Raw genomic sequence first — 19,663 nt, forward strand, 5'->3', positions numbered from 1 at the left:
TTTCCAGTTCAGTCTCTGACAGGTGACCGATGACTCTCATTCCTTGTCACCAATAGAAGAATGCTTTCAAACGTCAGGTGGGGATGGTGAGGAAACTAACATTTATTATATTCTGGGGCCAAGCAACACTGTTTACAGATGCCTCCTCACACAATCTTTTCAGCTCTCACAATAGCCCTCCAAGACAGATATCTGTAATCACCAGCTGTGTAAGTGATCACTGAGGCTCAGAAGGTTCTCTCTAGATTATACAGCTCCCATACCTAGTCAGTAGAGCCCAGATTCAAAGCCACATTTTTTTTCTGTCTCCAAAGCCTTTGCCCTTAAGCTGAGTTACTTCTGATCACTTTGATCCTGGATATGGAAGAAGCATAGATTATGTACACGGAGCTATCACTTGATTGGCCACTTCTGGGCCTACGTCTTCCCAACTTGTTACTCTATATATGACAAAAGAGAGCCTCATAGTAGAAGGGCTTCTGCAACTTCTCACCAATATGGTATACGTGACTTGTCAGCATGCACACAGAACTCTCATCTTTTCAAGACCCATTAGACATTTAGGAAAATGATGTTCTCCGAAGCATCTCTCATAAAAGCAAAACTTGAAAGTTCTAATTGGGCTCATGAGATTAGGCTAAAATTAGAGTAGGCCAACTCACCAATCTAAGTAAATCATTCCAGTCCAAATCCCATGTTTAAGACTGCACAGACCAAAGTATTTATGACACTAAACTACATTGTATAATGCCAAGTGCTGTATCCTCAAAAGGGTTCAAGTACCATCATCCCTCTTCTTACCTCTAGGCAAAAAATAAAACTGGCCAGAGGGAAATTTAAACTCATTTCTGCAAAACTCTCTCCTTGCTTGTGACCTGCAAAGTCTTTCTAGTCCAGACTCAAAGAACTCATTTTATGGAGAAGAAGATTCCTTTTCTTTCTCTGACTTCGACATTCACAGAGTTGAACTGCAGCTCAAAATAAAATTAGATTTTGGAAGGAAGCGAGTTTGAAATATTATGTAGAAAAGTCTTGGCAATAAGATCCCTATCATGTCACAGTCTTAAAGCCAGTGAATTTTATCTGGAAGGCTGGCTAACAGTGATTTAAAAAAAAACAACAACAAAAAAACCAAAAAACCCCACCACAAATGTACTTTCTGAAACTGAAGGAAGCATTCAAGATGTGAAATGCTCTTGGTTAGTACGTTGATTTATGAAAATGAGTTATGGAAGTCTCCTAAGTGTCAAGTTGCATTTTTGCTGTTAACACTGTTTGTTAAAACGCAAAACCAACAGTAGCCAAGTTAAACAACACCAAAGTCCATTTAGCAGGCTGACCTCTAAAATTCAAGGTAAAAACTGTCACCATAGAAAAAGGTTCCAAGCAAGAGTCCTTACATATCAACACCGAACAAATGAATGCTTCCAACAGATATAGAAGGAAATAAACACTATGGAGAAATGATCAAAACAGGATGCCCAGATGTTTACCATTTATCAGTTGTGTGTGGCAACCCCAGATACAATGATCTGACAAGGTATATAATGGGTGGTAGTAGTTGCTCTATAAATGCTCTGCGTGTTACTAGGACCACTACCACCAGCTTTAAAGGGGATGCCACTTTCTGCAAACACAAATGCCCTCAGAGAAGGTGTTCCAATGACATGCCAATCTTTGAAAGTTTTTGTAGATGGGATTATTTTTCTCCTAACAGATCAGTCACTCTGGAGGAACCGTGTTGGTAGAAGAGAAAGTGATTTCAGAGCGAGGGAACATTGGCCAACCATGATGGGCTGCAAAGGAGTCTCTGAGAAGCAAAGGAGATTAGTACCTAATAGTAGTTGAATAGGATATGAAGTGAGGAGAAATGCAGAAAGATGTAAAGATAACCTCTGAAACACACACAGAAAATCAGACCTGATCTCAGAGCTGGGTTATTTCTGAAATCCAAAGTGATCTTTTTAATAGTTCCAAATTCCATGGAAAAGGGGGTGTTGTGATTTATGCTTATCTTTATGTAAGATGTGGCTCATCTGAATGTCTTTTGCAGACTTAGTATGGTATTTGAAGTTAAGTTCAAAAAATTTCATTCCCAAAGAAGGTTGGCATAGCCGTGCCATAAGTAAATGGTCTGCACAACTCTTATATATGAAGTGTAACCAGTGACAAAGAAAACCACTCATGTACAAAAAAGGAAATGCACTAGCTCCAACAGAACTTCTCACAGGGGAACCGTGGACTTTGCTTTATCAGCAAAGAACAAGGCTCCCCTGGATGAATCAATAAATATCAGGTCCAGAAAGGAAATGTAGGTTTCCCTGTTTTAAACAGTACAAAAGGCCAAGAAGCTTCAGAACTAAATAAACCAGTCCCGACCTGATGTCAGTGGACTAAAAGCAAGTCACAAATGTTTACGTCTGGTCCAAATCAAACCTAGTATTAAAAGTGAAACAAATAACTGTTTTGGCCACATTTCAGGTTCCAAAAGGAGGGCTCTCACTTACAACCACCAAGTGCTAAGCACTGTGACAGGCTTCTCGTCTGCTAGGACACTTAGTTTACACAGCAGCTGGCTGGCTCTCTACCTTGCAGAAGCCATGGAATCACTAGGGGTGGCTGGTGGTCAGGGAGTGGGGCTGAGGCGGATTCCAACAGGCAGTTCTATGCTCACTGCTTTGGGCAATGACCTCCAAAAGCTAGAGATTTTAGAACAGATTGCAGTCCATTGGTAAGACGTTATTACTGTAGCAAAGGTTTCCATCCCCCAGGACTCTAGCTGGGGCTCTCCAACCATTTGTAACTACACATTCTCTCCATAAAAAACAAAGAAGTATTAACTTCCAGTATATGCATATCTGTAAATTACATGCTTGGACTACTGCTCTAAAATATTATGGCGATTATAAGCATACATGAAATATGTAAATTAGAATTTACATATTTCTAATTTATGTAAACACGTACATATCAAATAACTATGTGCATATTTAAGTAAATATGTAAATATTATGTAAATATTTAAATATTATGAACATATGTAAATATTTTAAATGGAAATGCTATCGTTTTCGTCTCTTAACACAGTCAATCGGGTGGTATACCACATTCAGAGACAATGGCATTTCGGCCTTTCCCCTCAAACACTCTCACTGGACACTGTCCACCTGATGGATCCCCATGCCCATAGGAAGTGACAGAGAAGCAGGGTAAGACTAAACACTTGGCCTTTACGGCTGAGCCCATGCCAGTTTCTTGCGACATTCGAACTCTAGAAGAGGCATGGCCACCTGCCTGATCCGCAGCCGACAGGCTCCTTCCAGGAGTTCGTGGTACAAACTGCTCCCGTAGTGACATAAAAAGGAACGACACAGAGATGTAGCCCAAATTCAGCATAACCATGAAGCCCATCTCTTTCTCATCTAACTCACTTCAATCAGAATGGGCCCCAAGGTTAAAAACCACACTGGCAAGAAGGTCTGAGCACATGGCTTTCCTTCTTTCACTTTATTGTAGTCGTTCCACGATAGCAGGCAAGCCATCCACCCTCTCTGGGCCTCATTTTCCATGTGAACATTGGTGTTTGATTTGGGGATGACTAAAGATTCTTCTAGACATAAAATTACACTGTTCTAAAAGAAACTTCCTAAGAAGTTCATTTCCCTCAGCCTATTTGCTCTGTAGGTCCAAATGTATGATCTGATATAATGCCAAATGTGAATCATTAATGAAATGCACTGACCTAGAAAAACAGCATGTGTATCTTTGGTTGACATTTACCACTTCTCCCATTCCTCATCTAACAACAGAAGATGTCTGATGAATTCATAAGTGAACCAGACCAAAAAAGATGAAGAACTTCCTCTTTTAAGGGGCATTAGGGCTAACTCTAGGTAAGATGACTACCTTCATCCTCTCTTTCTCTGCAAATACACACACACACACACACACACACACACACACACACACACACACACTTACTTGTGTAGACCTATAAATGCATATGGAAATCAAATAATGCTCTAGCCCTAACGGAAGTAGTCATCACACGTGCCTTAAAGAGAACATGATCTAGAAGTTGGTTAAATATCAGAGGGATAGTTAACCAGCCATTAAGCACACAAAGTGCAATAGGATATTTTACTTTTCAGGACTTCTGATAGATCCGGGTTTTGAAATAAGCTCGCATTGGTCCATGACAGAACCCTGAGCAGAGCATGGTGTTGAGGTTCCAGTGTCCCTCTACCACTCCCTGGTGATGTGCATGGTTCCTCTAACAAGTTATCTGTGTGATTCTCAACGTCCTCACCTATAAGGTAGGTATTACAAAAAAAAAAAAACAAAAAAAAAACCCAAAAAACAAAAAAGGCAAGACCAAGTTCCTTATTTCTCACTATGAGAATTGAAAAAACAAATATGCAGCAACAGATAAATAGAGAAATACTCTATGGCACTCAAAAATCCATTAAAATTATCTTTACAAAGACTGGATAATAAAAAATTTTGTTACTGTGCTAAGTGAAAAAGAGAGGACAAAACAGAATATTATAAGGGGGAAGAATACTAAAAACCATGAAGCTAAAAAGCCAAAATAATTATTTTTCCCACTCTTTTTCTTTTTTTAAAAAAATGATTATTTAGAGAGAGATAGAGCGTGCGCATGTGAGCGTATGTTGGGGAGGGGCAGAGAGAGAATCCCAAGCAGGGTCCACACTGTTAGCGCAGAGCTTGACATGGGGTTCAAACTCACAAGCCATGAGATCATGTCCCAAGCCAACATCAAGAATTGTCTGATGCTTAATTGACTGAGGCACCCAGGCACTGCCCCCCTCATTGTTTCTTTCTTTCTTTTTATCACGGGCACTTTCTATGTTTCTGATAAAGTACAACAATGTACACATGTACATTTATTGGGAGAAATATACTTAAACATTCAGGGATCCAAAAACATAGTTGACTCTTAGTTATCTGCAAGACAGAAAGGACTCGGACTTGAATAAAAACTTATATAACTGCTGCTTATTCATATTAGCTGGAAAACCAGAGAGGGCTGTCCTCAATTCTCTTAGATCTCAAGGATCAAGATAGGCTTCTGAGAACAGTGTAATTTGTTAAACTGAATACACACATTGAAATGGCAGTTGGGTATAGGTTCTACAACCTAGGCCCCACGGGACCCACGTGTGGTGGTTGAAAAATAATTTGAGCTAAAAGGGTATATGTGTGGGGGGAGGGCACTATGAATATCCTCAGGGAGAGTTTTAATAAAAACAGTTCCCACTTTCTCCTTGAAAGCCATTTTTAAGAAAATGTAGAACTGAAAACGAGTCCTGTAAGAAAAGAACATTCAGAGAAAGTTTGGATATATTCAGTGCCATTAAATGGTCATTTATTCCTCTATAATATGAACTTTCTTCAGGAGAAACACTCAGGTACTTCACAAATTTGAGATAATAGCTTTCCACTGTACATTACAAGGGAATCATTTATAAATTGTTCATTTTGTATGATTCTAAAAGCCTGAATAAACCAGGGAAATCTGTATCTTCTTCCTGGTAACTGGGCTGATAGGTAGAATAAAAATTCCTGCTCAGTTACCTGATGAATTCCAAGAGGGAAAAGAAAACAAACAAACCAAAAAAACCAACAAAAAAACCCACCTGGCAGCATCTTCGGGTGAATAACAACAGCAAGTTCAAAAAAAAGTCAAACCAGTTCCAGCTGGTAAAACCCAGAGTAAATGAGTTCCCCCCCAGAAAGTGAGTCCACGGTGCAGTCTCAGTAGAGTAGAATGTCGCCTGATTCACACACACCCCCCGACCCCCACTCCCGCCAAGGTGCTTATCCATTCCACCGGGGACAGAGAGACGTCTACAACACGGCCCCTACTCTCTAGGGGCTGGCAGTCTGGGGAGGTAAACAGAAAGCAAACTGACAAAACAACCCAGCAATACTCAGTGCTATTAGGAATATGACCCGGGAAGCCAGGGGCAGGGAAAATGTGCTCAAGTTCAGAGCACAGAAACTGGTTGTTTCTTCTGCGTGGGATTAGACAACCTGGAAACCTCACTGCCCTTGTGGTTATTTATAGTTTCTTGTGGGAAATTCTGCATATGGCATAGCATGACTGTAATTGGGATGGATTCTGGAATACGAATATCACTGGTGTTTGTTCTTTCTCTAAAGGAAGGGTAAGGAAGGACTTGGGCAAATAAGAACCTGATCTGGGCTCAAAAGCTGGGTCCACAGGCGTTTGTACCAGCCTCTCCCACTTCTGCTGTTTGCTTAAAGTGCGCTTGACTGACCCCAGAGAATGTTTTGTTTTATTTTGTTTCAATTTGTCTTTTGATCCACTGAAGATAGGTGTAGGAAAATAACATCTCCATTTCAGGGACAGGGACTCCATCAACTGAGCCAGTTCTAATTCCTCACAAAGCTGGATAAAGAGGCCTGAACACAACCACTTCAGCATCCAGTATGTCCAGTATGTCACAAACACCCACGAAATCAGAGTGGAAGTCTGTAGACTCTCAGAAACAGAAGTGTGATGTGCATTGCCTCCCAGCCCCCATTTCTAGCAGGGTGTGTGTGCAGAATCATTCTGGAACATAGAAAATTAAGAGGGCCTTGGTTGAGAAATCGGGAGTCAGGATGACTGAGATCCCTAGCAGGGGTGGGACAAAGAGGGGAGGGGAAGGGAAAAACGTATGGACAAGGAGGGAGGAAGCCGCCAAGGCAAATCTGGGCTTTTCATGTGGTTTTTGTCTCACCTGACATGGGTCACAGAAGTCTGTCATTGACATATATTTACATGTTTTCTAAACTGCAGATGAATTAGCTTGGTATGGCAAGAATCAGTTTAATGTCATTTAATGACAAGATAATGACAAGATTTTTTTTAAAAAATTTTTTTAACATTTATTTTTGAGACAGAGAGAGAGAGAGAGCATGAACAGGGGAGGGTCAGAGAAAAAGGGAGACACAGAATCGGAAACAGGCTCCAGGCTCTGAGCTGTCAGCACAGAGTCTGACGTGGGGCTCAAACCTACAGACCGCGAGATCATGACCTGAGCCGAAGTCAGACGCTTAACCGACTGAGCCACCCAGGCACCCCGATAATGACAAGATTTTGACAAGATAATTTACTCATAAAGCTGAAGGCCTCCCATGTATCAGGCCTTATACACACACACATATATAGCTCAGTTTAATCTTCAAAAAGCCCTTGGGACGGATATATATATAATTTCCATTTTACAGATGAGAAAATTGAGTCTCAAAGAGCTAATACAAGCAGTATTTTACCCTAAGTCAGTCTGACACCTAAGCCTGTGGTTTGTAGCTGTTTGGGGCTAGAAGAAAACAGGAAGCAACAGTGACTGGTAGCATCCCAGAGCGCCTCTGACTACAACTACTGACAAATGAAATCCTGATGATGTTCAACTTGCAATACAACAGCCAAGAGCGCTAACTTCTAAAAGCAGTAACTGAGACAAGCGCCACCAACAAAGAATGCATCTGCATGGATTACAACCCTGCCTTCTTGGTCGGCGGCTGCCAGGTACACAGGGCCTTGCCGGCCACGTTCTAGAAGGAGAGCTGCCTCAGTCGGCAATCCCCCTAACCAACGCTTGCTCTACCTTTGCAATTAGTCAAAATTAACCAAAGCGAACATGACGGAATCAGCTGTGAAATTCCTGCTCTTAACAGTGGGCTGTGTGGTAGGAGAGCACACAGATGGAGTTTCCTTTTTAAATGAAATGTTTTGGCACTAGCCTCTGTCAAGAGTTTTCCCTTGTTTCCATCTGGCTTTAGTACTGGAACGCATACATGAGAGAATGGAAAAAGAAAACTCCGTTGGCGTGCTAAACCACTAGAAAAGCTCAAGTGGTTGACAGCTCAGCCTCTAAACCCTCAGAGATGAAAACGCTTTGCTCAATCAAGGAATGCTGCCACACTGTTTCTAAGGAAGGGGAGAGTTCTGTTTCTCAGACCCAGCCCCATCCTAGAAAACAGACTAACAAGCATGCCCACGTTGGAGGGAGATGGGCCCGGATGTGTGTCTCAGTCCATCGCTCTCCGGCCGCCTCGCCCTGCGCGGGGCACTCACCCCCACTTCGAGCCTCCGCTGGTTCATCTGCAAAGCAGAAGCCACGTCACAAGACTGTCGTGAGGATTAGGTGAGATAATACCCGTGAAGGGCTTAGTTACCCATTTTTGGCATCTCCTATTCACCAGGCTTTAGAAGACACACATATTATTACCCCCAGTTTTCACAGGAAGAGCTCGAGAACCATTAAGGAAGCTCTAAAAAATTTTTAAGGCATCCACTTTTTTCTATTACATAACTGAACAAAAACAAGTTCCTACACGGCAGTGTTCTGTCAGGAGCCTATCAGAATTCCCCCGGGGAATGAATCTTCTCTAAGAGTCAAATACACCCGCTGTCATTCCGATAGGCTTTATTAACAGTCCAGTTATTGGCCTATGGGATTGTCACCACCCAGCCAAGACCGACCGAGGCCTAAACGTGTAGGGAAGCAGAGTGATATCAAGACACGATTATCACTAAAGTTGTGTGAGGAGGGTAAGAAAAGAAGTTTGGTTTGGGACGTTCTCTCTCACGTAACTCTTACACTCTCTCTCTCTCTCAGTGGCTAAGGGAATACAGACCTACAATCACACTCCCTGGGTTCAAATCCCTGTCTGGTAACTTGTAAGCTGATGATCTCGGGCAAGCTAATTTACTGCTAAATGCTCAGTTTCCTCATCTACAAAATGAAGACAATACTGTTATCTACCTTGTAGCACTGCTGTAAGAATTAAGTGAGTTAATATATAAAGGGCAAAGAACCATGTCTGTTATAGGAACTCAATAAATACCATTACTACTACTAGTATTGATTACTATCACGAATTCAAAGGGGGGCTTGGTGCCGATCTAATTGTATCGTGCACTGAATCATGATAGGTGCATGGTAGGTGCTATCTTCAAAGTTATTTATTTATTTATTTTAAAAATGTTTATTTTTGAGAGAGAGAGAGAGAGAGAGAGAGAGAGAGAGACGGAGAGCACATGAGCAAGAGGGGGAGGGGCAAGACAGAGAATCCAAAGCAGGCTCCGTGCTGACAGCAGACAGCCATACATGGAGCTCGAACTCGCAAACCACCAGATCATGACCCGAGCTGAAGGTGGATGCTTAACTGACTGAGCCACCCAGGTGCCTCTACACTGAAGGTTATTTATAAATAACACCTGGTGGCAGAATCCACTGGGCCAGAAGACATTTCAGAAAACCATTTCTCCACTTTTAACTCCACTTACCCAAGGATTATTGTTGTTACAAATGTTTCAATCAAATATGTCTATGCACACACACAGAAGAACCAAATTCTCAATATAAAGTATATCAGAGGATACTTCATTTTTATAAAATAAAAGAGGATCTAGAAAGAATCATAAGGCACTAGAAATAACTTTTATATTGCACCGTCTTCCAAAGCTACTTAAAGTTTTATGGCTGGATTTATATGTCAAATCTCTACAATAATGAGAGAAGAGACTTCTGATACATATTACAAATGTAGGAGAGTCTATTAATCAATAACCTCAGAAATTATAGCAAGACTACAGGTCAAAAGTGTTCAATGTCTTACCAGTTTTGAAGGGTTAGGGAGGAGTCTGCTCCTTAAAACACGGCCCTCTTGGGGCCCCTGGGTGGCTCAGTCGGTTGAGCATCCGACTTCGACTCAGATCATGATCTCATGGTTCTCGGACCCCACATCAGGTTCTCTGCTGTCAGCACAGAGCCCACTTTGGATCCTCTGTCCCCTTCTCTCTCTGCTCCTCCCCCACTGGTTCTCTCTCTCTCTCAAAATAAAAAAATAAACTTAAAAAACAAAACACGGTCCGCTCTACACCACACCCCCTCGTGACCTAAGTCAGCAGAAATGAGATACTATGGCAGTATGAGCATGGCCACTGGGGTAATAAGGAATGGGTGGACTTCTCAGTCTGTTACTTCCAAAATGGTGGCTCTGGAATGGTATGACTTCTGATGACACTGGTTCCTTCGTCTGTGAAATGAAGAACCTAACACCTAATTGGTAAGAATGCTGTGAGGATTAACTGGAATGACAATAAATAATATATGTAAGACTAATGATTTTTATTTTTTTCTACATAATTTTCTAAAAGATTCATAGTTTTAGTAATATGTACTACTTCTATAATACAGAATTATAAATATATAATTATTGTAGTTGTTTTGTATTTCTTCTTTTACTGTGAATATGTTTGTATACCTCTGAGTTCAGAGTGAATTTTTTCATTTTCCTGGATAAAAAACTGTTGGAAAGTTAACTCACCATTCCTAAAGAAACCATTTCTATCAAGGTCAAATTTCATCCATCTTGTATTCTTCCCTTCTCTCTTTCCTATTATTTACAGACCTTGAGATGAGATCCTGTCAGAATTAGAAAGTGGGTGAAAAGAATTTCTTTCTATGTCAGACTGCTGAAAATTAACTTTGCTTACCCTAATTCCAATAACAACCTATAAAGAATGCTCTCGAACCCTCATAAATGCTCTAAGTGTCCATTTGGTTTATTAGCAGCCTGAATTTCTCCCTACATGCCATGTATGAAATAAGAATCCGATTTGGTAAAAATTTCCAACGGGTTCAGAATCCTAGAACCTCAGAACCCAAAGGAACCTTTGAATTTGTCAAGTAAATAAACCGAAGCCCAGAAAAATTCAGAGGTTTGAACATGGTTACAAAACACGCAAGGCCAAGAAGTACTTTTTTGGATAGAGTGGAGTGCAAAAATGTATTGTTACGTCAAGCACACCAATAAGACAACCCGGAGTAGAACTCCCCAACGTAACGAAACCTCTCAACCTTGGCTTCAGTATCTTCGAGGTCACACATTCAAAATACAGTAAGTTTTACCACTCCCTGCTGGTGCTACTGCAGTAGCACCTAGATCTGGATTTTGACAAGTTCCCAATGTGACTCTTAAGGAACATGTAGGATTGGCAACCGCGGAGATGAAGAGTAGTGTTGCCAGGTTCGAGGCTCCTATCCCGTGTAACTACCTTCCACAGGGATCCATTTACATAAATTATTTCATCAAAGTTCATTCAGAACTTTTTTTTTTTTTTTTTTTTTAAATTTTTTTTTTCAACGTTTATTTATTTTGGGGACAGAGAGAGACAGAGCATGAACGGGGGAGGGGCAGAGAGAGAGGGAGACACAGAATCGGAAACAGGCTCCAGGCTCCGAGCCATCAGCCCAGAGCCCGACGCGGGGCTCGAACTCCCGGACCGCGAGATCGTGACCTGGCTGAAGTCGGACGCTTAACCGACTGCGCCACCCAGGCGCCCCTAGAACTCTTTTTTTTAAATAAGAAAATTTTGCTCTCTAAACATCTAAAATCATTTCCAAAAGATAAAGATCTCGTTTCAACAAAAGACGTAAAAGAAGGTATTAATCACAAAAATTGAAATTTCTTCACACTCCTTTTCATGGGGACAATGAGTAGCAGCCAAGGAAAGATTTTTATCCATTTATGGATGTGAAGGCTAGCATCAGACATGGCATATACTGAATTAAAACAGGACTGGGAAAATAGATTTTAAGCACGAAATTATGGAATGTTCAGTAGCTAACTGGCCTCTACTAATAAACTGGTTTTTAACTTCTTAGCATGTTTCCAGTTTAGTTTTATAGACCCAAGTTTCACTGAAGGGGCCACCAACTGTAGAAATTCTTGGGGGTGGGGCTTGCATTATACTTTGAATGAGTTAACTGTTCTAAATTTTAAAGTCTGAAATCTAAACAGGTATGTAGTGAGCCACAAATTTAAATAGCATCTTCTAGTTAAACACAAAGCATAGTGTCTGTACTTGGCAATGTGTCACGTGCGATGAGGAACTTGGAATGCACTGACATTCACATCATATAGATTCAAGCACAGATTTCCCTGACACACAGCTGCTTCTGTTTGAGGGCTCAAAAAGGCTGTGTAGGATAACTTCTCCTTTGTATGAATGAGAGGACTGGTTTCTGTCTTCCTTATAGGAGGAGGCTGGAGACATAAGAAGATTAATAAATTCCTTTTTTTTTTTTAAGTGTACTTATTTATTTTTGAGAGAGAGAATCCCAAGCAGGCTCCACACTGCCAGCACAGAGCCTGATGCAGGACTGGATCTCACGGACTATGAGATTGTGACTAAAGCCAAAATCAAGAGTCGGACGCTCAACCAACTGAGTAAACCCAGGCACCCTGAAGGTTAATAAATTCTTACCATCATCCCACTAGTGACTCTGTAAGAGTTTTTTTTTTTTTTTTAAATAGATTTTGCTGAGGGGCGCCTGGGTAGCTCAGTCGGTCAAGCGTCCGACTTCAGCTCAGGTCACGATCTCGCGGTCTGTGAGTTCGAGCACCGTGTCAGGCTCTGGGCTGATGGCTCGGAGCCTGGAGCCTGCTGCCGATTCTGTGTCTCCCTCTCTCTCTGCCCTTCCCCTGTTCATGCTCTCTCTCTGTCTCAAAAATAAACAAACATTAAAAAAAATAGATTTTGCTGATATATTTACATATAATAAAATATACCTATTCTTAGTGTACAGTTTGATAAGTTGTGAAAAAGATACATACCCAGATAACCATCACCTCAGTCAACATACAGAATACTTACACCATTGCAAAAAATTCCTTCATGCCCCTTTACAGTCAGTCCTTGACCCCAACCCTGTCAGCCACCCGTGGGCATTCTGTCACTACAGCTTAAGTTCTGTCCATTCTAGAATTTCATGTAAACAGAATCATACAGCATGTTGTCTTTTCTTTCTTTCATACAACATAAGGCTTTTGAGCGATCCATGTTGCTGCATGTACTGGCAATTCATTTCTTAGGGACTATTCCATAGATAGAAGATAATTTGTTTATTCATTCACATGTAGATGGATACTTGAGTTCTGAGTATTGGTTATTATAAATACCAAATTAAATGTACATGTCTTTATGTGGATATGTTTTTTTATTTCTCTTGGGTAAATGACTAGGAATAGAGTCGTTGAGTCAGAGTGCATGTTTGAATTTACAAAAAACTGCCAAATTGTTCCAAAGCAGTTGGTGAACACTCCCACCAGCAAAGTATGAGAGTTCAAACTGCTCCCCGTGGTTGCTAACACTCGGTATTGTCCGTCTTTTTAATTTTAGCCATTGCCAAAAAGAAAAAGTGGAAAACAGGCTTTGAGAATGCGAATCAACCAAAGCATGTCAGTAAATAAATGTTTGCACACCATCCAAGAAGCCATTTGGGAAGTCCAAAGAGAAACATTCAAATTCTACTCCAAGGCTCTGCAAATGAACTGGAGAGATTATTTCTCTCCTTACACAATCACAGCTAAATAACCCAAGAAAGATCATCTTACTTCCCCTGCTCCAACATCTTTCTGGATTTCTCCAAAAAACATGCAATTCGCTCTGAAAATAATAACTCTGAGGATCACAGGCTCACCCTCTCAGATCTGAAATTTGCCAGGCTCACACACACACAAATCAGTAAAAGACACTGGATATGTACAACACTCATGCTTACATGCATGTGCTGGCAAGGTCTGAAAGCTGAGATATTCCTCCCCTAAAAAAATTTTTTTAAACTTTTTATACTGCTCGAAAAGTGGTTAAATATTATTTTCAGACATTGCCCTAATTTGAACAAATCTTGCCTGTTCCAACGGGATAGCTGGTTTTCATCAACCAAACCACAAGAGAAGAGCCTGGCCTCCCAGAAGGCGTAGGTGGTTCACACTAATAGCAGGAAGGAGGCTGTCATTCCAGGGCTCAGCTTTCACTTCACAGCCGCCTCTGTGAGTTGAGCTACAAGAGGGTCATCCTGAGACCGCATGGGAGAAAAGGAGCAACTCAAAATCCGGCGCAGTCTTTTTAATGAGGCAGCCCTTCCCTCTGCCAGGAACGTTCACTGCACACACACACCATGCCTTTTCAGAACCAGGGAGGCCCTACTTTTCTCGCAGCTCTGGGTTCTCCCAGCCAGAACAAATTCTCCTCACACATGCTTTCGCATCACTGTATTGTTCCTTTTGAGCCTTTTCACAGTTAATAATTATGTTTATTTTAGCGAGTAGTTGATTGATGTCTACTGCTCCTTTCCATCAAACAAAGTAAGCTTCGTGAGTTTTTTTTCTCTTAGCTGCATGCCCGGCACCTAGAGTGCTCAGCACATAAAAAATACTTAATAAATATTTGAGGAATTAATTACTCACCAGGTAAAACATTACCTTATGCCTCTAAGCTTCATGGAAGTTAGAAAATAAAGAAGGCTGCTCCTTTCTCCATTATAAGAAAAAAATCAAACTGCAAAAAACTTGGGTGTCAAAGTTGTCTGGTCGTCTCCTGCCCCAATTTCCATAAAACCATCTGCTTAACTGTCAGGTCTACTTTATCAACCTATCCTCTTGTGATTCAAATCCATGAAAAGAACGACAATGAAGACTATGAGAACAAGATATTTTCCTCCATTAGAATGGAATTCTGAAAAAGGAATTCTCATCGTTTCAAACTTGAAAACTAAAGTCTTGGTAATCTACAAGGGAAACGCAGATATCGGATAAGTCTAGGTCATTATCTCCCATGGCGGGGGAAACGGCTCTGCTATTTCACTGAGACGAGGCAGGCAGAGAGTCCCTGTATCACTCTTGCAGATTTTGTGATCAGAAATAGGCTGACAGTAGCATATGCCTCAAATGCAAACAGAACTACCGTCTTTTCCAGTCAAAGGTATGTACTAGGCAAAACTCCAGTGACTTCTAGACCATCCACTTTTTCTTCAACTACCCATCTTCAGAGGAAATCGCAACGAAACACATATGGAATAAAACTTAATAAAATTAAATTAGAGTCACTATGTGCCCATACTCAGCTCACATTCAGCTCAGCCCAAACACAAAACAAAATTCATTATCATGCATTTTATTCATTATTGGTGCAAACAAAACTCTAGAATTAAAATTTAACATTATGAAAATATTTCCAAGACCTGAAGCTCATTAACACAATACTAGGAAGGTATTAGGAAAGGTTACTTCCTTCTTCCACTTAGTCATTAGATATTAATTGAGCCCCTATTAAATGCCAAGCACTACCCAGCACACTAGGGGAATGCAAATGTCCTCCAATAATAACCAAATTTTATTAATCTAATCCTAATTTGGAATTCAGAAAGAAAAACGAATAATTCAAGGTCAATTCTTTCACACTCACTTAAATAAAAGCTTTCTCCTAACTACTGAGAAGACATTCTTATCAAAAGGCTATATCATCATTTCATTATAAACTAAGACACTGTCTTGTCATTATCTTTACATATTCTTTCTGGAAAAAACCTATCTACACACTGAAGTGAATTCTGATAAACTAATTCAGAATCTTATTTTTTTTAAATCTAAAAGTTGGTCCAAAAATCAAGTTTTATTCCCAAGCCACAAGTGAAGGAAATAAAAAAAAAAAGATGAATTAAGGCAAGCTTCATTCTTCCATTGCCCAGTTACAAGAAGTATTATCAGACTTATTACAAATGCCTCAGGTGTTCAGCTTAGTTAGCATCACCACAACTCCATGGAAAACTTATCCAGATTTTATCTCAAAAGCTTGGTAGGAATCCACAGGAAGTCCCACACCTCTACAATCACAAGCACAAAGAGAAAAGAAAATAATCCAACAAAATTCTAAGCTTAATAGAAGAGATGCCTCTTCCTGACAAGGGACAGCTGTCAGGCAAAGCAATGACTTGGGCACTGCACCTACTTTCTCATGTTTCCTAAGGTGTCCATATTTATCTTGAGACAAACTATTACTGATTATTGGAAACGGTTAAGGAAAAGAAACCCAATGAAACTCAGGCTGGTGGTAATGACAATTATCCAGATACCAGGAATTATCCTCAAGCAAAAAGCCCTAAAGGAGAACGCACTTTCTGTCAATGTCCTAGTGAAGGAAAGTATGGCCAAACAAATGTGTCTGTCAGCCCCTTAAGAGAGGCACTTCATGAACTGGAAACTATGTTGAAAGTTGAACTTCATTCCCATTCCCACACCAAGCAACATCAAAAATAGAGGTTCCACTAGGGAAAAAGGACCAGAGGGGACATCAAGAGAAACAGGAAACATGACTGGCAGAGCAGATGTGTGCAAAAGCTGGGTATACCCAGCTCTCGGATACCTTAGAATTAACTGCTTTAAAATGAAGATGTTTAAATGTTCTTAAGGTCTGTTTTTCATTACCTGACAGGCAGATATATGTTAAATATTCGCCTTGACCCCCAGTTGCCAAGAAAGGAATCTTTTTCTTTGTCCTCCTCTTGACTTGGACAGCTCCCAGCATCCTTTCATCAAGAGGTGCAAAAATTTCCTTGCTGATGGCAGACTTGGCACTCATTGTGGAACAGTCGAGGAGGGCGCACAGCGAGTTTTCTAAAGAAGAAAAAGAAGAAGGCAAGTTGAACTGACAATATTCTAGGGCTCCTGTGACAGCGAGCGGCAAGTTGATTCGTAGGTGATGTAATTTTCGGTTTGTAGTTTAAACTCTCGCTTGCTTGAAACGCACTGCAGAATCATTAAAAGCAAGGTCTGCACATTGGTATTACCTGTGAAAAACACAAACAAAAGGGAATCCTGAGGTACTCGCTGAAAATGTCAAATACAATGTGAGACGGACAGCACGGAACGTGCTGGAACGTATCTGGAAAGTGTGTCAACCTCCACCCCAAATGCATCTAATGGTAACTGGAGGGCGGTACGCACCCCCATTCCTATTTTGTAAGAAACATGGTTTCACATTTCCAGTTGAGAAGTCTTTCCACTGTCCAACAATCCTTAATCAAGAAGTTCTTTAATGCTGCCTCAAAATCTCCTTTAACTCTAATGTAAATCCATTTCCCTAATTCTATTCACAGTGGAAATAATTATATCATCTTCTACATAATAACCATACATGCTACGGAAGACCATTAATTTAATCACCCGTTAGGCTGCTTTGGATCACGCTAAATAATTAATCCTTATTTATTAGCCTCTTTTAATGGGTCCTATTTTCCAGCACTCCTCTGCATAGAGTTGCCATGCTCTGGACCCTTGACAAATTCTCCACATTTTTCTCCAGCCAGAGTGGACAGAAAATTCTATTAAAAAAAAAAAATGTCTAACTAATGCCAAGTACTTTGGAAATGTTACCCGGCAGTGCCCACATGTTATGCTCCTGTGGGTAACTGGCAGTGTGTGCCCAATAATTAAGAAGATAAAGCAGTATGTTGCTGACTCATACAATGAGTCCCTCCTCTCCCTGCCACCAAACTCACATATATACAGCCCCATGTTATATTTAGTTTTCCAGAAGTTATACCTCCTTAATGGCCTTAATTCTGCTTATTTGTGTCCATTATATTCAAGGTCATTCTGAATTTTAACCCTTTTATCCAAAAACCTCAACAGCAACTTGATGAGACATTTTCTATGCCATCATCCTAGTTACAGTCTGTGTCTTAATCACTAAGCAAAATCTGTTTAACCAGCAAATCAGAACTAAAGGTGCAGACGGGGCCTGTGGAGTGGTCACTTGGGTTATACATACAGACTATTCAGAGAGAGAGCGCAAATGGGTCAACAGCACAGCCAAATATGGTAACAGCAGCTCAAAGAGTTGGTCAGCCTGCCGTAAAATTGAGCCGGTTGGTGAACAAACACTACGTGCCATCTCTAGGCTCAGTATTAGGGACACAAGAAATGTTTAAGACGTGGTCCCTGTTCTCCAGGAGTTGACTGCTGGCTACATCAAAGGTTTTGCTTTATGAGGGAAAACCATAGGATCACTCTTCCCAATGCAAGATTCACAAATGCTACCAACATAGCTACCCATCAGCAACTCTGTCGTAGAAAAGAGATATATTTAAAGAGAGCATCCCTCTGGTTAAGAAAAAAAAAAAAATCTCCTACTTTCAATTTTGTAACAGAACAGGTTTTCTTAGTGGCACCAAGAGTAAAGAATACAAAGTGTTGTTTTTTATTATATCCATCTATGTCTCCACTACATATTATACTGATCTATACTCAGATCCGTTTGTGCTCTGGTCATGACATTTTCTCATTGCCACCAGGTTCCTCACACTGGCTGAGAACATAATGACAACAGTGTAGGGGGCCTGGTTTTCAATGTGCTGACCACTGACTGATAGCCTGCAATTTCCCAGAAGTTAGCAAACACAACGTCCCCCCGACACCCCCATGATTTTACCCTGTGACTTTCCCAGGCAGCGTGTTATCATTTACAGGGACATTTTTAAAGTGAGCGAGAAAAAAGGCCTCTCGCTTCTCACCCTTTGGGAACAAGTGAGAAAGCGAGCCAGTGGGAGCGCAACAGCTTCCAACGTTCTAGAAGCAATGCCGAAAGCATGTCATATCCCCAAACTCACCAGGCATTCTCTGACCAGTGCCTTCCCAACTGTGCTATGGCTTTTGCTTTCCTATTTTGGATTCACATTTTTCTAAAACTGTGGTTAAAAGAAATAAAAAGCTATCATTTTATTGTGTAAAATCTGCCAGAAAAAAAAAAAAAGGAATATGCCTGTTTTACCAAACTCTTAGAAAATTCTGTTCTTCTTTTGAGAAACTGGTAAGACATGGAAATGACCTTTTACTGTGTTGTTGTTTTTTTTTTTATACTGATATTCAGTAGCCAAGAACAATAACAAACAAAACATGACAAAAACCAGGAAACATAAAACCAGGAACTTCACTGAGCACAAGTTTTAGAATCAAAACAAACCTGGGTTCAAATTCCGGCTCCAACACTGAAGACCTATATGTGACTGGATAAATCTCTTAAAATTCCAGACCCTCAGCTTACTAACTGCAACTTAGATCTTCCCCCACCTCATGGAACTGTTGAAAGAATTAAATGAAACAATGCATGCAAATCACTTATTCTAGGGTCTGAATCATAATAAACTCTTAGAAAATTTTAGTTAATTCTGCTACAGCATGAAAAATAAAAGGCCCTCTGAACATGCAGAAGCTGAGCAAATGTAGCCATCCATACCAGAAGGGATTTGTAAAAGAGAAACTTAACTTTACCACGGCTTTTTTCCTCATTCATGGTCTGAAACTCTCTAAATATGGATACACGGTCTATTTTACGAAAGGCTCTGTATTGTTACAAGGATGATGAATTTATAGGCTTCGCCCTCAGGAAACTCACCAGTAGGAGATTATTGGATGCATTTTGTGGGATGTGTATGCCATGGCAGGCATGTGTGCATGTTTTTTATTGTTTTAACAAATGAAATTTTTTTTTTTTTTATTTTAGAGAAAGAGAGAGTGAATGAGCAGGGGAGAGGGGCAGAGGGAGAGAAAGTGAGAGAATCCCAAACAGGCTCCATGCTCAGTGCAGAGCCTGAGATGGGGCTCGATCCCACGACTATGAGATCATGACCTGAGCCAAAATTAAGAGTTGGAGGCTCACCCGACTGAGCCACCTCTGTGGCTCACGTGTGCATGTTTTTTAACACCATCCTGGGAATGGGAAGGTACAATGGATCAGAAAGAAAAGAATCAGAAAGGGAAAAGGGTACTTGTGCAGTTT

General features: G+C 40.7%; 1 protein-coding gene across 3 annotated transcripts in view; it reads right to left on the reverse strand.

The window, feature by feature from the left end:
* The window catches only part of STXBP6 (syntaxin binding protein 6), a 251,586-nt gene that overhangs the window by 155,362 nt on the left and 76,561 nt on the right, over nt 1–19,663 (reverse strand). For all 3 annotated transcript variants that reach the window (XM_047863792.1, XM_047863789.1, XM_047863791.1), the window contains exon 2: nt 16,312–16,500. In XM_047863792.1, coding sequence (XP_047719748.1) covers nt 16,312–16,465 — 154 coding nt within the window. In that variant the 5' untranslated portion in view covers nt 16,466–16,500. The remainder of the gene's footprint in view (nt 1–16,311; nt 16,501–19,663) is intronic.

This window comes from Prionailurus viverrinus, chromosome B3, assembly GCF_022837055.1.
Source record: "Prionailurus viverrinus isolate Anna chromosome B3, UM_Priviv_1.0, whole genome shotgun sequence".
Lineage (NCBI taxonomy): Eukaryota > Metazoa > Chordata > Mammalia > Carnivora > Felidae > Prionailurus > Prionailurus viverrinus.